This window comes from Myotis lucifugus, unplaced genomic scaffold (assembly GCF_000147115.1).
Source record: "Myotis lucifugus unplaced genomic scaffold, Myoluc2.0 scaffold_63, whole genome shotgun sequence".
Taxonomy (NCBI): Eukaryota; Metazoa; Chordata; class Mammalia; order Chiroptera; family Vespertilionidae; genus Myotis; species Myotis lucifugus.
In genome coordinates, this window is record NW_005871111.1 from 1,890,562 (window position 1) to 1,910,912 (window position 20,351).

Below are 20,351 nucleotides of genomic sequence, written 5' to 3' on the forward strand. Positions count from 1 at the left end.
TTTCCACATAAAAGGATAACTATAAGAATTTTATATTTTTACTCTTTATCTTGGTTTTGATTTTATAATTTGAGTTAAATATTCATGCCAATGAATACAGTGTGCATATTTTATTTGATTTTAAGTTCAAACACATTTTTTATGCATTGACAATCATGATATTTTTATCGCAGATCTCATTTTAGAGAGCACTAATATCTATATCCTGAGCCAAATGAGGCAAAAAGAAAAGATATATTTATATTATCCCCTCATAAAAGAGTCGATTATGTTTGGACTATAGGATATTATTATTAACAACAATATTACTGATAATATATTAGTGCTAGAGTATACAAAACATTCAAAGTTCATTCTCATTTGATTTTCAGAATAGTCTGATTAGGATGAATAAGATTTATCTTCATTTAAATAGAAAAAAAGATTAGAAAAATTGTGACATACTCTGTATCATTTGGATAACAATGGCATATAATATCATTATTGACATCTCAGCATATATTTAGACTATAATTTATATTTTCATTTTGTAGATGAAAATAAACTGTTACCTGCAAGATCAGGATGTACAATAGAAGATCATGTGATTTCGGGAAATGTAGAAGAATTTCGTAAAGATTTTATTTCAAGAATATGGTTGACCTACAGGGAAGAATTTCCTCAAATAGAAGGTTCATCTTTGACAACAGACTGTGGTTGGGGCTGTACATTACGAACTGGCCAGATGCTATTGGCTCAAGGACTCATACTACACTTTCTTGGTAGAGGTAAATCAAATATCTGTTTTTATTGTTTTGTTTTATTTTAATTTGAATGCCAGCTTTTAAACTGCATAAAATTCCCTGAGGTTAATTTCTTGACTCCCTAATGTCTTCTAAAGTTGAAACTAATCTAACATATTGCATCCTTATTGAATTGGGTGAGGTATGACTTATACATAAACTTTCATGATTCCCCTTTCAAAAACACATGTGGAACATACCTATTATTCTTGGTTACTACCATGAATTAAGTAAGTTTTGGTGTAGTTATTATTTATTTACTAGAGGCCCAGTGCATGAATTTCGTGCACGGGGGGCGGGGGGGGTTGGTCCCTCAGCCTGGCCTGCACCCTCTCCAATCTGGGATCCCTCTCGCAATCTGGAACCACTGGCTCCTAACCGCTCACCTGCCTGCCTGCCTACCTGATGCCCCTAACTGCTCTCCCCTCCTGGCCTGATCCCCCTAACTGCCTAACTGCTCTCCCTTCCTGGCCTGATTCCCCTAACTGCCTAACTGCTCTCCCTTCCTGGCCTGATCCCCCTAACTGCCTAACTGCTCTCCCTTCCTGCCCTGATTCCCCAAACTGCCTATCTGCTCCCCCCATCCCCGGCCTGATCTCCGTAACTGCCTATCTGTGCTCCCCTCCTTGCCTGATCCCCCTAACTGCCTATCTGCTCTCCCCTCCTTGCCTGATCCCCCTAACTGCCTATCTGCTCTCCCCTCCTGGCCTGATCCCCCTAACTGCCTATCTACTCTCCTTTCCTCTCCACGCCCTTCGGACCCCCGGCGCAGGCGTGCTGAGAGCTCTCTGCTGCGGCCCTGCCCCCGTCCTGATTGGTCGTTACGTGATGGTGTCCAGAACAATTTGCATATTCCTCTATTATTAATATAGACTAGAGGCCTGGTGCACAGATTCGTTCACCAGTGGGGTCCCTTGGCCTGGCCTGCACCCTCTTGCAATCCAGGACCCCTCGGGGGATGTCGGAGAGCTGGTTTTAGCCTGATCCCCACAGGCCATGTCGAGGGACCCTACCGGTGCACAAATTCGTACACTGGGCCGCTAGTTAGCATATAAGACCTTTGGTTAATCTCTTCCTGCCCTCCCCTTTCCCCCTTCCCTCTGAGATTCATCAGTCTGTTCCATGTTTCCATGCCTGTGGTTTCTGCTCCTGCGTTGAGTGTCTGCCCCGTGGTGGTCAGTGCGTGTTATAGCTACTGGCTGGTTGGCTGGTCAGCCAGTCGCTTAGGCTTTTACATATATAGATTTTTGATCGAACTTTCTGGATTATCTCCAGTTCAATAAATCCTGGGCAGGTCAATAGCAGTGACTTTGAGCAGATAGTTAATATTTTTATATTATTTAAATTTACATTATTGTAACAAATTTTACACTTCTTTATTTTCTCTCTATATATCAATAATGCTTTAAAATTATTTTTATCTTTATAGATATGACAGTAATCAGTTAAACTGATTAGGCATTTCTTAATAAGGTCATCATATTTAGTCTTTTAGACTCTCAAAAATATCATTGATACCTAACTTACATATATCTTTTTTTTCTAGTGTGCTACCTTCCTTACCCTTCCTATTAGTACTTTTTTTTATAATGTGTACATTTGTGGGAGGATTTTAGTTTACCATTTTAGGCTACCCTATATGGTTACCAAGTGCTGTCATTTTTTGTTAGTTTTTCTGAATGCATGGCAAATATTTAGTAACCTTCCTATAGGGATTATTGATGAGATCATGTGGAGAATGTTTATTCAAAAGTGGTGTGAATAATGCAAGGAAGAAGAATTTTTAAACTCTGGGATGGATTTATTGTGAAATCAGGGGCAAGAATTGGAATATTTTTAAAAAATATTTTATTGATTTTTTACAGAGAGGAAGGGAGAGGGATAGAGAGTTAGAAACATGGATGAGAGAGAAACATCGATCAGCTACCTCCTGCACACCCCCCACAGGGGATGTGCCCGCAACCAAGGTACATGCCCTTGACCAGAATTGAACCTGGGACCCTTCAGTCCACAGGCCAATGCTCTAGCCACTGAGCCAAACCGGTTAGGGCAAGAATTGGAATATTTTTCATAGTCTTGACTAGATCTCTGAATCTAGGACTCATTTTGTTAACTTGAAATTACATCTATGTTTGGGGACTGTCTTGTTATTTAAAACAGTGACATTGTGGAAAAGTTGACTTTTTTTAAAGAATGCTGATCTTTAATGACTTTATTTATTATACCTTTTCATTTACTAGCAAATTCATATTACTCCTTAAACAATGATTACGTTATTCTGAGGATTGTATGAGAAAAAAAAATTAAGAAATATTTAAAATTGCCATAGTCAGACTTCTATTTTAACATATAACCAAAACAAACTTGTTTTCTGAAGTTATTCCTTCATAAATCCTCTGAATGTTAGTGAATATGTTCACTGTGCCTTTGAGTGGTCAAGACTGGATATCTGATAAGCAGTACAGGTAATGGAATACAAAAGTCTTCATCCCATCTCAGTGCTGTCAAAGAAAAGAAAAAAAAGCATATTCAGAATTGTCTATGTGTCTGAGTTTGCTATTTCTCTCTCTCTCGCTTTCTTTTTTTGGAGGGGGTCTTTCATTTTAGTGATTCCCCCTCCCCCCCATTTTTATGTAATACAGTCCAATTTTAGAAATTATAGAAACTATAGAAGAGTCCAGAGAATAATATTGCTACTCAAAAGTAAGCATTATCAATATATTGACCTATTTCTCCACTCATACCTTTATTTGCTTTTTTTAAAAAAGTGTATTTATTTATAATATATTTTTATTGATTTCAGGGAGGAAGGGAAAGGGAGAGAGATAGAAACATTAATGATGAGAGAATCATTGATCGGATGCCTCCTGCACACCCCCTACTGGGGATCGATCAAGCCCGCATCCTGGGGCATGTGCCCTGATCATGTGCCCTGATTGGGAATTGAACCATGACCTTCTGGTTCATAAGTTAACACTCAAGCATTGAGCCAAACTGGCTGGATTTTATTTGCTTTGTTGTTTTTGTTTTTTTAAAATCTTTATTGTTGAAAGTATTACATATGTCCCTTTTTTCCTCCATTGCTCTCTCTTTTTTAAATCAACTTTATTGAGATATAATCTACATATCATAAACTCAATCATTTAAAGTGAACAGTTCAATGATTTTTAGTAGATTTACAGAATTCTGCAACCATCACCATAATCTAATTTTAGGACAATTTCATCATCCCCCAAAGAAACCTCATATCTATTAGTATTTACTCCCAATACACTCCTGTTCCATATGCAATTATTAATCTACTTTCTGTCTCTATAAATTTACCTCTTTCTGAGCTTGCTATTTTAGTTTAGTAACCCATCTAAGTTTAAATGCTGCATACTTATTTTAGTAGAATTGTTAAAGTCTAACTGTTTAAAAGATCTGAACACCTTGCTTTGGAACTACTATAGCTTGGACCTGGCCTGATGCTTTGAACATTGAAAATTCAGACTCTGAATCATGGACTTCCCACACTGTAAAAAAATTTACTGCATCATTTGAAGCATCGCTGTCAGGGGAAAGAGAACTCAAAACCCCAACAATTTCTCTGAAGGACACAATTGGGAGGTACTCTGATGATCATGAAATGCGAAATGAAATTTATCACAGGAAAATCGTTTCTTGGTTTGGTGACTCCCCCTTGGCTCTCTTTGGCTTACATCGATTGATAGAATATGGAAAGAAGTCTGGGAAAAAAGCTGGAGATTGGTATGGACCAGCTGTGGTGGCTCACATTTTAAGGTAAAATGTCTTACAATCTTTCATCTCATGGCAGAGGTTCTCAGGCTCAGCGGTACTGATTTTTGCAGTGTATATACGTCATTGGAACTTTCAAAGTTTAACTATGTGAGAATATTCATAAAGGAGCTTTTATTTGCACCGTTTTGCAACTCTAGTTACATTTAATTTACTGACAGTTTTGTTCATTTGCTCACAGGTATAGATGTCTAAGTCTCTTTCTAACCAGGTTTTCATTAAACTACCTTATTGAATTATTCTAAATACTAACAACTCTTTCAACTTTGTAACATGCATAACATTACAGGTGTTGTTTTTTTTATTAGTATAACTTAGGGGCTGTAATGTACTGATAGTGTAATGAAATGTCAAGAACTAAAATGGATGTTTTCAGCATTTCTTTGCACACATCAAATTCTTGTATGTATGGGACTATTAGTATTATAATTATATCATAGTAAAATAGTTTGTGACAGAATAGTTAGAAAAAAATCGAAAGTCGCCCTAGCCGGTTTGGCTCAGTGGGATAGAGTGTCTGCCTGTGGACTGAAGGGTCCCAGGTTCAATTCCCGGTCAAGGGCACATGCCCAGGGTGCGGGCTTGATCCCCAGTAGGGGGCATACAGGAGGCAGGCCGATCAAAGAATCTCTCTCATCAGGAGGCAGCCGATCAATGATTCTCTCTCATCATTGATGTTTCTCTCTCTCCATCTTCTTTCCTCTCTGAAATCAATGAAAATATATTTAAAAAAGTCTAAGGTCAAATTTCTCTATACCTCATCTTTTTTTTTTTTTAAACATATTTTATTGATTTTTCACAGAGAGGAAGGGAGAGGGATAGAGAGTTGGAAACATCGATGAGAGAGAAACATCGATCAGCTGCCTCTTGCACACCCCCTACTGGGGATGTGCCCACAACCAAGGTACATACCCTTAGCCAGAATCGAACCTGGGACCTTTCAGTCCGCAGGCTGACGCTCCATCCACTGAGCCAAACCGGTTAGGGCAACCTCATCTTTTTATGTGCCATTTATTTGGATACTACTTAAGTTTTTAAAAAGTAGTCTTATTTGTTATATGTCCCATTATTATTACTATAAATGGAATTATTAATATGTCATCCAAGTATAGTATGTTGTAGTAAATTTATTCCATTTAGAGTCATCTATAAATTTGAAATTATTACCAAATTTTTTGCATACTATATTAAATTGCTGTTATATTTTATAGGTCAGATTCTTACAATTGAAAAAGTATTTGCATAATGTTATTAAATGGATTGTTAATAATATCAAGTTCAGCTTGGTATGACATTTATAAAAGCATAAGCATAAACGCTTAGCTTCTATTCTTTAAGGTGCAGAAAACTTTTTTGTAAAAGGCCTGATAGTAAATATTTTAGTCTTTGCAGGCCTTATAAGGTCTCCATTGCTCATTTTTCTTTTCTATTTTTTTCTTTCTTGCTTTCTTTTTAAAAACAAGCCTTTACACAGTAAAAACCATTCTTACCCAAAAAATCCCAGACCACAGGTCATACTTGGCTTATGGCCCATAGTTATTGATCCTTCTGTACTAATAAACAAACATGTATAATAAGTTAACATGCATGTTAAGATTATAAAGATATAGTTAAGTAAAAATATTTATATTTCTACAACTTGTGTAATTCCCTTTTACAAGATATTGTGATTTTTAAAAAAATATATTTTATTGATTTTTTACAGAGAGGAAGGGAGAGGGCTAGAGAGTTAGAAACATCGATGAGAGAGAAACATCGATCAGCTGCCTCTTGTACACCCCCCACTGGGGATGTGCCTGCAGCCAAGGTACATGCCCTTGACCAGACTCGAACCTGGGACCATTGAGTCCGCAGGCTAACGCTCTATCCACTGAGCCAAACCGGTCAGGGCAAGATATTGTGATTTTTAAAAAAATATATTTTTATTGATTTCAGAAAGGAATGGAGAGGGAGAGCTAGAAACATCAATGATGAGAGAGAGCCATTGATCGGCTGCCTCCTGCACACCCTCCACTGGGGATCTAACACGCAACCTGGGCATGTGCCCCTGACGAGAATTGAGCCTGGGACCCTTCAGTCCACAGGCTGACACTTTATCCACTGAGCCAAACCAGCTAGGACAAGATATTGTGATTTTTAAAAACTATCATCCACTTTAAAAAAAATGCTTTTATTAATTTTAGAGATGAAGGTATAGGGAAAGAGAAACATGGGATCCACTGCCTCTTGCTTCACGCCCCCTACTGGGGATTGAGCTGAGCCTGTAACCCAGGCATGTGTCCTGACCCGGAAACGAACTGATGATCTTTTGGTGCATGGGATGACACTCAACTAACTGAGCCACAACAACCAGGGCTATATTGTACACCTTTGAGAACATGATACTCACTTAGAAATATTTTTCAGTTTGCAGTTAGGTCTATAGAATTCTAAGACTTGAAATTAGGAAATTCATTTGTTCATGCCATACAGGTTTTTGAATGAAGGAAAAAAAGCCATGTTATTGTTTAAAGAAAAGAAAAAGACTTTCATAAGTGTACCAGTGGACAAATAGAAATTCACTGCTAGTCAGTTAATATGAAGCAAACCTTGAAGCATATTGTAATACCATTGGTTAGCAAGTGTTTAATGTTCTTTGAGTAATTTAGTGTAATAATCAACTTTGAAAAAATTGACCTGATTTTTGATACCACTCAGATGGTAGTTTTGAAAGCAGACATTACAAGTTAAATGAGAATGTCAGGGAAATGATGGATTTCTTTCCTCTTAAATTAACTCTTTACTTACCAATTGAAAAGAGCAGTTAGGATTTAAAGGATGTACTTGTTATTTCTTAGAAAAGCAGTTGAAGAAGCAAGACACCCTGATTTACGAGGAATAACTATTTATGTTGCGCAAGATTGTACAGGTAAGGAATATAAATAATTTTAATTTTCATCTGTTCAATTGGTCAGACTTTTTCATATGTGTTTAAGTTATCCCAATTATATTCTAAATGATTACGAAGCTAGGGACCATGTCTTACACATTTGTGTTCCTATATAACCCCCTACACATAGTAGGCACTTATTAAATATTTCTTAATATACTATGACTTCTTAGTTGCTATACTAAAATAAGCTATTAAAGAAAATTCCAATATTTAAAATGACTACTTTAGAAAAAGCTAGATGAGAAAATTTAACAAAGATATATACTTGGGCTGAGTATGTGCCAAGTACCTTCTCATCAATGGATATGTTTCCAGGAGGTAAAATTCTTCGTTTGAATTTGTTTTGTAATAGTGCTTCAATACATCATCTAATGTTGCAGCTATTGTCCAGAATTTTGCCTTGTTTTATTGTTTGGGTCTTCTGTTTAATGACCAATATTTATGTATGTATGTACGTATTTATTTATTATTGATTTTAGAGGAAAGGAGAGAGAGAGAAATATCAATTAGAGAGAGAAACATTGACCGGCTGCCTACCAAATGTGCTTTCAGGTTCGATTCCGGTCAAGGGCATGTACCTTGGTTGCGGGCACATCCCCAGTAGGAGGTGTGCAGGAGGCAGCTGGTCAATGTTTCTCTCTCATCGATCTTTCTAACTCTCTATCCCTCTCCCTCCCTGTCTGTAAAAAATCAATAAAATATATTTTTAAAAAATAAAAATAAAATAAAAGTGCCTTTAAATAAGCCATCACATACTGTTAAATTTATTTTTTATAGAAATGCCATTATCAGGATAAAATATGTTAATGTTTGGGGAAAGTTAAATATACTTCAACCATATTTAATATAAAGGTATTTGCAAAATGCTTTATTTTGTAGAGGTTACCCTGATAACTAAGTAGTGTTTATAATGTGGAAAGAATGGTAACTAAGTACACATGCACTTTGTTTGTTTTTTTGTTAAGGTTAATTGTGTCTTTTTTTAAAAGAAAGGCTGATAGCCATATGAAAATGAAAATTGTAAATTTTCAGATGAGTATGATTTTTACAGGTACTATATATATATATATATATATTTTTTTTTTTTAGCTAGGAAGACTTGCAAATAAAATTTGTTGTGTTAAGAGTGCTAATTAGCCAAAGGATGTACTTAAACAATTAACCATTAAATAAATTTATGAATTTGCCTTTTGTGCTTTTATTGCTAACAAACAGCCTTGGTCTTTAAATGTTACATATTGTTAATTAAACAACACAAAATTCCTCATTATATTAGTATAAGTGGTTTGTTTAATTTCAAGTAGTTTTAAAAATCTTTAACACTGATGTTTCAGAATCCTAAAGGAAGAGTTTATATCAGTGTAATGTATTTTGATAAATTATAGGGTTAGGAATTAGGTGGAGCCAGATTTTATCAATAATTTTTCCCCTTCTGCCATCATTAGTATTTTAAAAGGTTCCGTTTTCCGTTCCTTGCATCCTCTTCTTATTCGGAATTCTCTTCCTTTGTAATTGCATCTCTTTCCATGGCTTTGAGTAGTTAAGACTCTGCACTGTACGCTACAGTACAATGTCCTTTATAATCTGGACTTTTGAAACTACATTTTCAATGTTGCTTGTGCCAATATGAGGTAACTTATATTTTCTTCTGCCCTTCAAATATCTCTACCTAGATGTTTTCAAACACTTCAAATTCAGCATGTTTAAGATTAAACTCATCACTTCCTCTACCCCACTCCTTTCTTCCTATTTTTCTTCTCTAATAGTATCATGTCCATATGCATACACTTAATTATTCTCGACTCTCCTCAACCAAAGCTTACCAATTGCACTTAAAATATTTCTTTCTGAAATCTCTTCTCTCTTCTCTACTCTCATTGATTTAGATCAGACCCTTACCTGTAACATGGACTTTAACTTGATTTCCTTGTGTCTCTCCTCTTTTTGATCTATCTGATCAACAGAAACTGATCATGTCCCTTAATGTAAAAACCTATGACTCTCCATCTACTCTGGCCTCGTTATTTTAGCATCTGAAGCACATGATGTCCTTTATAGTTTGTTCTGACCTGCATTTCCAGCCTTACCTCCCAACACTGTCTTCCATGTTGATACACCCAAGTTCTGTCAACCTTCAGGCCATTCCTTGCACATACTATTATTATGTTTTCTCATGCCTTTGCACATATTGCCTCTGCTTAGAATGTCCCTTATTATTAAAAGGCCTCTTGTTTACTTTTAACTCATTCTTTAAGAATATTCTCAAAGTTTGCATCCTTGGTAAAGCCTTTCCCACTCCCGTCAGGCAGAGTTAGTTTGTTTTTCTGTGCTCTGTAACATTTTGGAAATACCTCTATTAAATGTTGCACTTGAAATCACTTGTAATATCACCTCATGATGATCTGTTTCTCCCTGTAGATCAATGATGGTTAAGGTAGCAGGGGTAGGGGAAAGGCATCCGAATCATTTGGTTGGGAATCTGCTGGAGTGAGCTTGTTACGTAATTAGACTATTTCATAGTCCTGACATATGTTAGAAGTGGTGGAGAAACACCAGAACGATTGAACCAGACACTCTGAAATCAGGGTCTTATTTGCTATTATACCCCTCTAGCATTGAACACCTCAGTAAATCGGTGGCCCTCAATTAATGTGTGTCCAATGAAGATGAAGGGTAAGAGGCATTTGATTAGGGAGGAATTGTTTTACATGACAGTGGAAATATTATTACTTGCTCTTACTATGGCAATATTTGCTTCTGGAGGAAGTAGAACTTTCCGAAGGGAAACTTCATTCGATTGGCCTGTGTATTAGTTCAGAGAAGTGAAAGGTAGGAGATGGTCATGTGTACACTGCCTTAGAAAAGTGAGAGAATTTAAAGGTCTATAGTCAGAAGCCACTACTGAGGTGTTTGAAGAAAGTGAGATGATAGAATTGAGACAAATGGAAAGAACTGTTGTGGCATTTTTGTAGCTTTGGTTTCGACCAGCGACTTTCAACCAGTATGCTGCAAGAATTTTTATTTTTATTTTATTATTTTTTAAAATACATTTTTATTGATTTCAGAGAGAAAGGGAGAGGGAGAGAGAGATAGAAACGTCAATGATGGGAGAGTATCATTGATCGGCTGCCTCCTGCACGCCCCCTACTGGGGATCGAGCCTGCAACCTGAGCATGTGCCCTTGACCGGAATCGAACCTGGGACCTTCCAGGCCACAGTCCAACGCTCTATCCACTGAGCCAAACCAGCTAGGGTGAGAATTTTTAAAACATGCAATACCTGACTATTTAGTTAGGGGCACTGACTTCTTTTCCCTTAGATTGTTAAATAAAAAATAACAACAGCCAACATAGTAATAGCTGTCCACTATGAATAATTCAAAATTATACCTGTTTTTTTTGTCAGATCAGCCAAAAAAGTATATATTTTTGGTGTGCCACAGAATGTGAGTAATTAGTTTATATGTACCATAAGACGAAAAAGTTGAAAATTGCTGATTTAGACTGACTGGTGGAAATGGGGAAGCTTGTGTACAAAGAATCCAATAGCTCATAGTCTAAATTTGGAATTTAAAAGGAAGCACTGGGGCACAAGAGACAGAATTTGTTAAGCAGTTCACTGGAAGAGCAGAAGAGTTTGGTTAAACTGACAGGGAGTGTGGGTGTAAAGTAACTTTTGAATAAAACTATTTTATGTTGAACAAAACAAAATAAAGTTTTGTCTCTATTTGCTTCTACCGAATTCTCTCATTTTCTCTTGAATTATTCCACTTAGGCTCTCCCACCCATCATTCCACCAAAACTACCCGTATCGATAATTTAATCTGGCTGAGTCCAGTGGTCCCTTCTCAGTCCTCACATCACACAGTCTGTCAGTAGCAGCTGACACAGCCGACCACTTTCTCCTTTTCTTTGTAACATTTTGTTTGCTTAGTTTCCAGAATACAACTCTCAGGTTCCCTCTATCTCCTTGTCCATCCAACTCCTCAGTCTCCTTTGCTGGTTTTTCCTTATCTCCCCGATCTCTAAAATTGTTGGTGTGCTGTGCTCAGCCTTTAGACTCCCTGTCTTTTTCTGTGTACATGGATTTGGCTTTACAGTACCATCTGTCTGCTGTCAGTACCCGAATTTATAGGTCCACCCTGGGCCTCTCCCCAAATCCAGGCTTTTGTGTCCATGACTGCCTTCCTCTCTGTTTGCATGTCTAATAGGCATCTCAAACTTAGCGTGTCTAAAAACTGAGTTCCCAATCCTCCCTCTTATATTTGCCTCCCCCCCCTTGCTTATACCCAAACCCTACAAATCACCCATGATTCCTTTTTCATCTCTCACACTTTACATTTAATGTATTAGAGAATTATTTATGTTCAAATTGATCACTTTTCACTGCTTCCATATGACCATGCTGTGACCATTCCCAGTCTTCATGATTACAGCCTTTGTTCAAGCCACCATCCTCTCTTGCTGAATTACTGCAGGGGCTTTCTAGCTGTTCTCTGGGCTTCAGCCATTGCCCCTATAGTCTGCCTTTCACACGTGAACCAGACCGGTGAAGTGTAAGTCAGAGCATGTCATTCCTTTCCTAAAAAAACTCCTCAGTGGCTTCCCATCTCACTTCAAGTAAAAACTGAAGTCTTTGCAATGGCCTTTTAAGAGTGCACACAAGCTGTCTTCACTCTCTCCTAGTCGGTAACTTTATCTCCTTACCTCATTTCTGCTCCTGTAGCCCTTGCTCACTTCCCTTCAGAGGCACCGGCCTCTTATTCCTGGAATATGCTAGCTGTGCTTCTGCCCTAAGGCATTTGCACTTGGTGATCTTTCTGCCTGGAATGCTCTTCTCCCAGGGATCTGCATTACTTGGTTTCTTACTTTAAGTCTTAACTTAAATATTAGTTTCTCACAAGACCTTGCCCACCATCTGATTTTAAATTGACCCTGCCCCCAGCATTTCCTGTCCATCTTTCTCCCTTTGTTTTTCTTTGAAGCACCATCTGACATCTATTTTATTTATTGCCCATTTCCATGTATAGAGTGTATGCTCTTTTAGTGGGATTTTTCTCCGTTTTGCTTGCTCTTGAAGACCCAGTGCCATGCAGTAGCGACTCAATAAGTATCTGTTGAATGCATAAATGAGGTAGGTATTTTTAACTCACTGAGACTTTGATAGTGATGTCAGAGATCAGGTGACTGGCCAATGTGGGGAAATTAGGGTAAAAATGTTTCTGAAAGTATTTAACACATTTTCATTGTGTTTTTTTCAGTTTACAGTTCAGATGTAATTGATAAACAGTGTGCTTCCATAGCCTCTGGTAATACAGATGACAAAGCTGTTATTATTCTAGTTCCTGTTAGACTTGGTGGAGAAAGAACCAACACCGACTACTTAGAGTTTATAAAGGTAGGAGATGAGAGCTGTTTATTTTTTTAAGGCAATGATAGCTCATATGAAAAATACAGAAGGTTTGCAATATTTTCTATTTAATGAGTAGTGATGATTTTATAGTTGTAGATCATAAAGTTTGACATTAGAGATATAAAAAAATATTTAAAAATTGAGTTTTAAAGAGAGAGGACGGGAGGAGGAGAGAGAGAAACATTGATATGAGAGCAAAACATGAATAGTCTGCCTCCTGCATGCACCCTACCAGGGATCAAGCCTGCAACCTGGCATGTGCCCTGATTGGGCATTGAATCGGCAACCTTTTGGTGTTTTGGTGCATGGATGATTCCCAACCAACTGAGCCACACTGGCCAGGGCTGACAGAGATTTTAAATTTCATTAAAGGTCAGATGTGATTTGAAGAGGCCAGTGTTCTATGACAAGATGAAAAGCCTTTTAATCTGTGCAGCTAATCAAGGAGACACAGATGCAGCAAAAATCATAAACCTATATAATAAAAGCCTAATATGCTAAGTATCTGGTCGACTGGTCAGCCATTGAACCAATCAAAGTGTAATATGCTAATGATATGCTAAGGCCGCTCAACCGCTTGCTATGACATGCACTGACCACCAGGGGGCAGACGCTCCGACTGGTAGGTTAGCTTGCTGCTGGGGTCCAGCTGATTGGGACTGAGCAAGACAGGCTGGACATGCCCTGGAGTCCTCCTTGGTCTCTCCCTGGCTGGCCTATCTCCTGCGTCTCTCCCTGGCCCTGATCATGCACTGGTGGGGTCCCTCGGCCTGGCCTGTACCCTCTCGCAATCTGGGACCCCTTGGGGGATGTGGGAGAACTGGTTTCGACCCGATCTCGCAGGCTAGGCCGATGGACCCCACTGGTGCACGAATTCGTGCATCAGGCCTCTAGTCTGTAATATATCTACATTTCCCATTATCGTTATTTATGATTTTAAAAAGTAAGTACCTTTATTTATTCATAAAACCCACATTAAATTATGTCAAATAATTATTGAAACAAACTGACTTTTCTATTATGGCTGCATTATCTATTAATTTGTTTCCTGTGTCACCATGAGGTCAATAAGAAGTTAGGATGATTACTTATATAGACAGAAATGATGAAGATAGACTGTGGAGAGGTTCCAACTTTGTTTTCTTCATATTAACCAGTTAAAAATCTGTTCTATTTCATAATTCTTTTTTCCTGAAGAACCTAATTATGTTATCTTGTTTTGGGCACCAAGATATTCAGTTGTCATAGAACTTTAACTTTTGAAATACTTAGTTTCTGGTTAATATTATAATATTTATATTATTTGCATAGTTTTAATAAAATTTCTCATTTTTTCAAGGGCAGAGATCAAATTCCTTTTTGAATGGAGTGTTATGAGATATAGTGATCTTGAAATAAAGTCTAGATTTGTGTTTTATGATTCATAACAATTTTTTCCCCACATGAAGCATTAATCCCATATTGTGGTCCCTATGTATATAGTGGAAAATGTATCTTCAGGTTAAATTGTACTGATTCTAAAAACCTAGAGCAATTCTTTTCAGTATGTGGTAGATGGAAATCTTCTAGCTGGCGTATTGGCTTTTCCTAACAGTTACTAAAATTTTGTAGGTACACTTGTTACTAATAACACCAATAATATCATATATTAATAACATATTAATCCTTTAGATAGAAATGGGGTTTTGATTTCTAGCTCATAGGTTCTTTAGTGGAGTTATTGGTAGAATGCGAAGTTATAAACCATTTTATCTAGAGAGTCCATTGAAGATTTTGAGACTTGGGGCATCTTGTCATGTCTCAGTAGGTTCTAACAAAATCTGAACTGGATTCCCTCTCCTTTTTCCACTGCCATGAAAAGATTAGAAACAACCAGTCTTGGAACTGACTCCTTTAGCCACAACCCCATTGCTGGTGGAGTGGGCTGCAGATGGCTTCGAGGCATGTTATATCTGGCCGAGGGCTTTGCTGCTTAGAGGTATTGAGAGTATCTCTCAGATGGCGGACTGCCTAATGCTCCTGAGTGATTCACTGGAGCCTGAATTGTGGTGAAATGAACCCTGGTTGGCATATAGGAGTTGTTCAACAAATATTTGTTAACTCTCATATTTGTATAACATTTTCAATACATGTTAATCTCATTTTGCCCTCACAGTCAGGAACTGGATTGTCTTTATAGGACAGAAAAGACAGAAGTTAAGTGCTATTGTCAAGTTCAGATAGCAAATTGGTAAGAGAGACTAGAACTTTTGGTAGGTTTTCATATTTTTTCCTTAAAACATGGACTTTTAAAAATGTAACATTTTTTGAGCTTTTACTAAATTAATTTATACTATAGTCCACTAAAATGAGAGAGCAGTGACTATTGACACATTTTAATTTTTCAATTATCAGATAAAAAGAGCTGAAGTGGCTGAGTGTAGTAGATCATATGCTAGGTGTTATGCTTGGTCAGAGGGGGTGGTTGGATCAAAAGCCAAAATGAAAGCATGTAAAGAGGCATTCACTTACAAGTGAAAAAAAGTATATATTAGCCCTAAAAGAAAAATGATCTTACTCTTCTTCTTCTCCTTTCTTCTCCTCTTCCTCCACCTCCACCTCCACCTGTACTCATCTTTCGCCTTCCCTTCCCTCCCCCTCTGCTTCTTCTTCCTTCTTCATCAGCAGTTGTATTTTTTCCTGCCAAACCATTGTATAGTATGCCCCTTAATATTCACCATTCAGTTGTGTTTTTCAAATGTTTTAATCAGTAATTCCACAGTATTTCAGAGATGGTACCTTCTCCTTTACCATTCTGTGAGGAGAAAGAAACTTGGTGTGGTGCTTTATCAGCTCTTACCATAGGAAGTCTGTCTGCCTGTTTATCTATCTATCTATCTATCTATCTATCTATCTATCTATCTATCTATCTATCTATCTATCTATCCGTCCATCTACCAACCTATCATCTGTATGTATTCATTCATTCATTCATTTATATTTTCTAAGGGACCAGGAATGAGGAAAATCCAATATGTTCTCCTTATTTAGCGAGAAAAATTAGTACTTTCCTTTTTGACTGATTACTTCAGTCTTATTTATTGCTCCAGGGATACAGCTCAATAAATTCACAGCACTAGATAACTATGAAGAAGTTTTTTTAGGAACTGAAAAGTGTTTCAAGTTTCCAGAAATACAGCCCCTTATATGTAATGGCATTCGAGCTCCTTAATCTGCTTCTAAGTGTTAATGGCTAAATCTGCTCCAGTATGTTGTAAAGAGAATATAGATGTCAGGAACCGAAGTCTTTCTTCCATTACTTGGACTCATTCTTCTTCTGAGAAGAATTGGTAATGAGTCTTGTTATATATATTTTTTCTTTCTTTTTCTCAGCTGTGAGGGATTTAGAACTTTCACTCCCTCGTGGGTCCCTATGTCATAGCATTGTGTTTCAGCTGATCAGGTGATCTCAAGTTAAGACACTATCTAATTGTGTTAGGATTTTTATTTAGGGGAAAGCAGTAGACTCATTAATGATAAATAACTATTATTGTCAAGTGTTTTGTGTGTGTGTGTGTGTGTGTGTGTGTGTGTGTGTGTGTGTGTATTTTATAGTTAGCGCTAACATTTTAACCCAATATGCCTTCTCTATTTTATTTAAATTTTTTAGTTACAGTTTTCCTTTCCCAAAAAACCTCTATATTTTCACAAGACTGATAGGGTTATTTATAACAGTGAGAACCTGAAAACAATTTAAACAATTTAAATATTTATAATGGGGGTTTTAAAGCACATTTTGTTATCTTCATAAAATAGAATATTTTGTAGTCATTAAAAATAAGATAGGTCTATATTTATTGATAGGAAATAATGTTTATGACATAATGAGAGATAAAAGTTACAACAGTATACATTGTATGATGCCACATATAAAAATTTTATTTGTAAATCTACATCATATAGATAGATGTCAAGAAGATTTCCCCCCAAATGTTAATTATGATGAGCTTTAAGTGGTGGGATTTTGGGAAATTTTTACTGTGTGTTTTTATTACAATGACCATATATTTTTAAGAAAATAATTAAGCTTAAAAAATGCTATGGTTTGATTACTTGTTAAAGGGAAAAAAGCGTTTGCTTATATATTCTTTATTTTTATATCTTCTAGATTTCAAAACATCTTCTCATTTACGAGAAGGAAAGTTTAACTATTGTTTAATACTTTTGGGTTGTTTTTCTTTTTTGAAAATAACATATTAGTATTTTGTGACATATATGCTAAAATTAATGCAGGAACTATTGACAAGACATTATTGATCCCACTGGACATATTTTTAACTGACCCCACAGGACTTTTATTTTATTTTTAAAGGTATAGAGTTATTTGGCCCAGCTTAAATAGACTTCTCAGATTAGATGCTGAGGGGCATATTAAATTATTTATTCAGGTACCTCTGTTATTTTATAATTAGTAAAACAATTTAGCTTTAAATAAAATAGTAATTACTATTTTCTTTAGATTAAAACATTTCCATTAGTCATTATGTTTATTCCAAATGAAGTAGTATAAAAATATCTGTCAAGTAAATGCCATTGATTAGAAAATGGGTTTTAGTTTGGGATTCAGGGTTCAATGAAAACAGCAACAAGATCTAAGAAAAATTTCTAGCCTTTCCAAAAGTCCGATTACATTGATTGCAATAAGGCTGCACCAGCAAGAGAAAGACCTGGTGTTCTGGCTTTGGCAGGCAATGTTATTGTCTGTACGTGGTACTGTTGTCTGTCCTTGTATTGGGCACACAGTAGTTGTTTAATGTTGTTGAGTGACACGCTGGTCAGAATACTTGATTTAGTCACGTTAATGTTGAGTGATTTAAAGAAAAGGGAAGATCGTTTTTTAGACAGAATGATTTCAGAACATGAGGACAAATGTAATAAAAATAAAACTGGTGGTGAAAAATTTGGGAACCCTAATATTGGTAATATAAATTTAGTTGTTTTGGATAATTACCATTTGTTTCTTGACTCTAAATCTGAATTAATTTCTTTTGGCAGGGTATTTTAAGTCTTGAATATTGTGTGGGAATTATTGGTGGCAAACCAAAACAGTCATATTACTTTGCTGGATTTCAAGGTTGGTGATTTAGTAAAGTATATTTCTTCATTGTTTTCTTTTGAAAGTCAGTAAGTTAATATCAGATCCTCTGGAAGCAGGATGATTAACAGAGCAAAATGAGTACCTTATAAATTCATCAGTCCTACCATAGCCACTCATTTGTCATTTGGTCCACAACATAATTGGATTCTGCAAAATGTATGTTTAATTTCTGTTATTGCATAAACAAGGCATAATTTATTGGTTTCACTAAACTTCAGAAGACATTGCTTTCACATTCTGGCAGTTGCTATTTACATATTTACTTTTTACCAGGGTTAGTGGTGCTAGTTGATGATAAAATGACAAGCAATATGTTCTTCCTGTCAGGATAAAGTAGTGCGATACATTTTTCATGTGCAAACTGTAGAATATAATTGTGTGTTTGTGAAAGTAATTTTATCACCAAAAATTAAATGACAATCTCATCACTTTATAAAAATTCTGCTTATACAAGCATATTTGATTATGCAAAAGTTAATCTGTCCTGTGCAAACCTATGTTTCAGTCAATGAATATCAGTCTGGCAAGCTGTTACTCCCAGGTTTTTTTCAGCTATTCTACATAGAAATTGGATTGTAAGCAGTGTAATAATAAGGTGTTTTTTGAATTACTTGTCTTCTGTTTTGTCCTTGTAGATGACAGTTTGATTTACATGGATCCTCATTACTGCCAGTCTTTTGTAGATGTCAGCATAAAGGATTTCCCTCTTGAGGTACTATGGATTAAGAGCTGTTTTCTTACTATATGAAGCAAACTCTAATTATTTAGAGATGTACTAGGCAGCTAAGCTTTTATGGTATTACAATTACAGCTTAATAATACATATTTTACTGACTTATAAAACCATAACCCATACCATAGTCAAAGGTTAAATAATTTCTTACTGAATTTTAATTTATGATATACCTTTGTTTCCATTTATCTTTGTCTCTAACTTGTTAGACACCCTAGCCCTGCCACAATAATTGAGCAAGCCTCCAAGTGACTGTAAATATACAGCAGAACAGTACTGAAGCATAAAAATGTTAGGCATGTTTAAAACAAAGAAAGAAAAAAAGGGGAAAAAAGGAAAAGAAGATGGTGGAGTAGGGTGAGAATGACAAGGTGACTTAAGGAGACTACCTGATAAATTATTTTGCTGAAGTCTAATAATTAAATCTTAGCCTCTAGTTTTCAAGAGCTTAGTTGGGCTTCTAATTTTTGTTTTAGGTTTGATTTTGCAACAACTTTTTCTCTTTATGTCGGTCATTTTGTGATCCAGCACTTGAATTCAGAAAATCTGAGAGTGCATAAGTGAGACATGTAATTATACATTGTTTTGGACATATTTTTTTCCCCAGTTGATGCTTGTACAGACTTTTAAAATAATTTGAATCATTTGCGTGGCATGGATCACTAATTCCAAGGCTCCACAAGTGACAAATGTGGTTTAGTATTTCGTTTTATTTTATTTTATTTTTTAAAAAATGTATTTTATTGATTTTTTACAAAGAGGAAGGGAGAGAGATAGAGAGTTAGAAACATCGATGAGAGACAAACATCGATTAGCCGCCTCCTGCACATCTCCCACTGGGGATGTGCCCGCAACCCAGGTACATGCCCTTGACCAGAATCGAACCCGGGACCTTTCAGTCCGCAGTCCGACGCTCTATCCACTGAGCCAAACCGGTTTCGTTTTAGTAATAGCTTGCTAGCTAATGGTAATACCTAAAGATATTTAAGGAGAAGATTAAGAAAACCGATCAACTGCAAGACCTTTAACTTTCAGTGATCAAAAAGACGCATTATAAAACATTCTAGCACCCTTTGTAAACTGTTACCTCAACTGAAGTACAAGCCTCTTGAGGCCAGGTTTGCTTTCTGCTTTCTCCCTTCATAGTATCTTGTATGTAAACCTTAATAAATATTCCTCGTGGATGAATTGATACTGGGGGAGGCACTAGAGAATTGTGCTATGTGAAGCACGTTGTAATTCTTTCCGCTGCATTGTGGTCTTGTGACACTGAGGGGATGCTTAATTGTGGGTTCCCATGGTCAATGGTTAGTTCAGGGAAGAATTTCAACTGTTGGGATGAGTGAGTGTGTGTGTGTATTTAATAAGTTAAGATTTCCTAAACCAGAGACTATAGCTTCATGTTATACTTTTGGAATGACCAGTTCTAACTCTTATAAATACCAAACTCTTATTCTATTATTAAGAGAATATTCTATTCTCTTAATATTAATATTTTATTAATAAGGTAAGAAAAACCATATTAGTACAAATGTTAGTCTGTTTTAATTCCTGGGC

The 20,351-nt window shown here is 36.4% G+C and overlaps 1 protein-coding gene across 4 annotated transcripts in view; it reads left to right on the plus strand.

Annotated features, from left to right (window-relative positions):
* ATG4C (autophagy related 4C cysteine peptidase) overlaps nucleotides 1-20,351 on the plus strand; it is an 82,334-nt gene that overhangs the window by 46,701 nt on the left and 15,282 nt on the right. For all 4 annotated transcript variants that reach the window (XM_023754668.1, XM_006089768.3, XM_006089766.3 and 1 more), the window contains exons 4-9: nucleotides 534-767; nucleotides 4,235-4,565; nucleotides 7,418-7,488; nucleotides 12,773-12,909; nucleotides 17,959-18,037; nucleotides 18,697-18,773. In XM_023754668.1, the coding sequence (XP_023610436.1) occupies nucleotides 534-767; nucleotides 4,235-4,565; nucleotides 7,418-7,488; nucleotides 12,773-12,909; nucleotides 17,959-18,037; nucleotides 18,697-18,773 (929 nt within the window). The remainder of the gene's footprint in view (nucleotides 1-533; nucleotides 768-4,234; nucleotides 4,566-7,417; nucleotides 7,489-12,772; nucleotides 12,910-17,958; nucleotides 18,038-18,696; nucleotides 18,774-20,351) is intronic.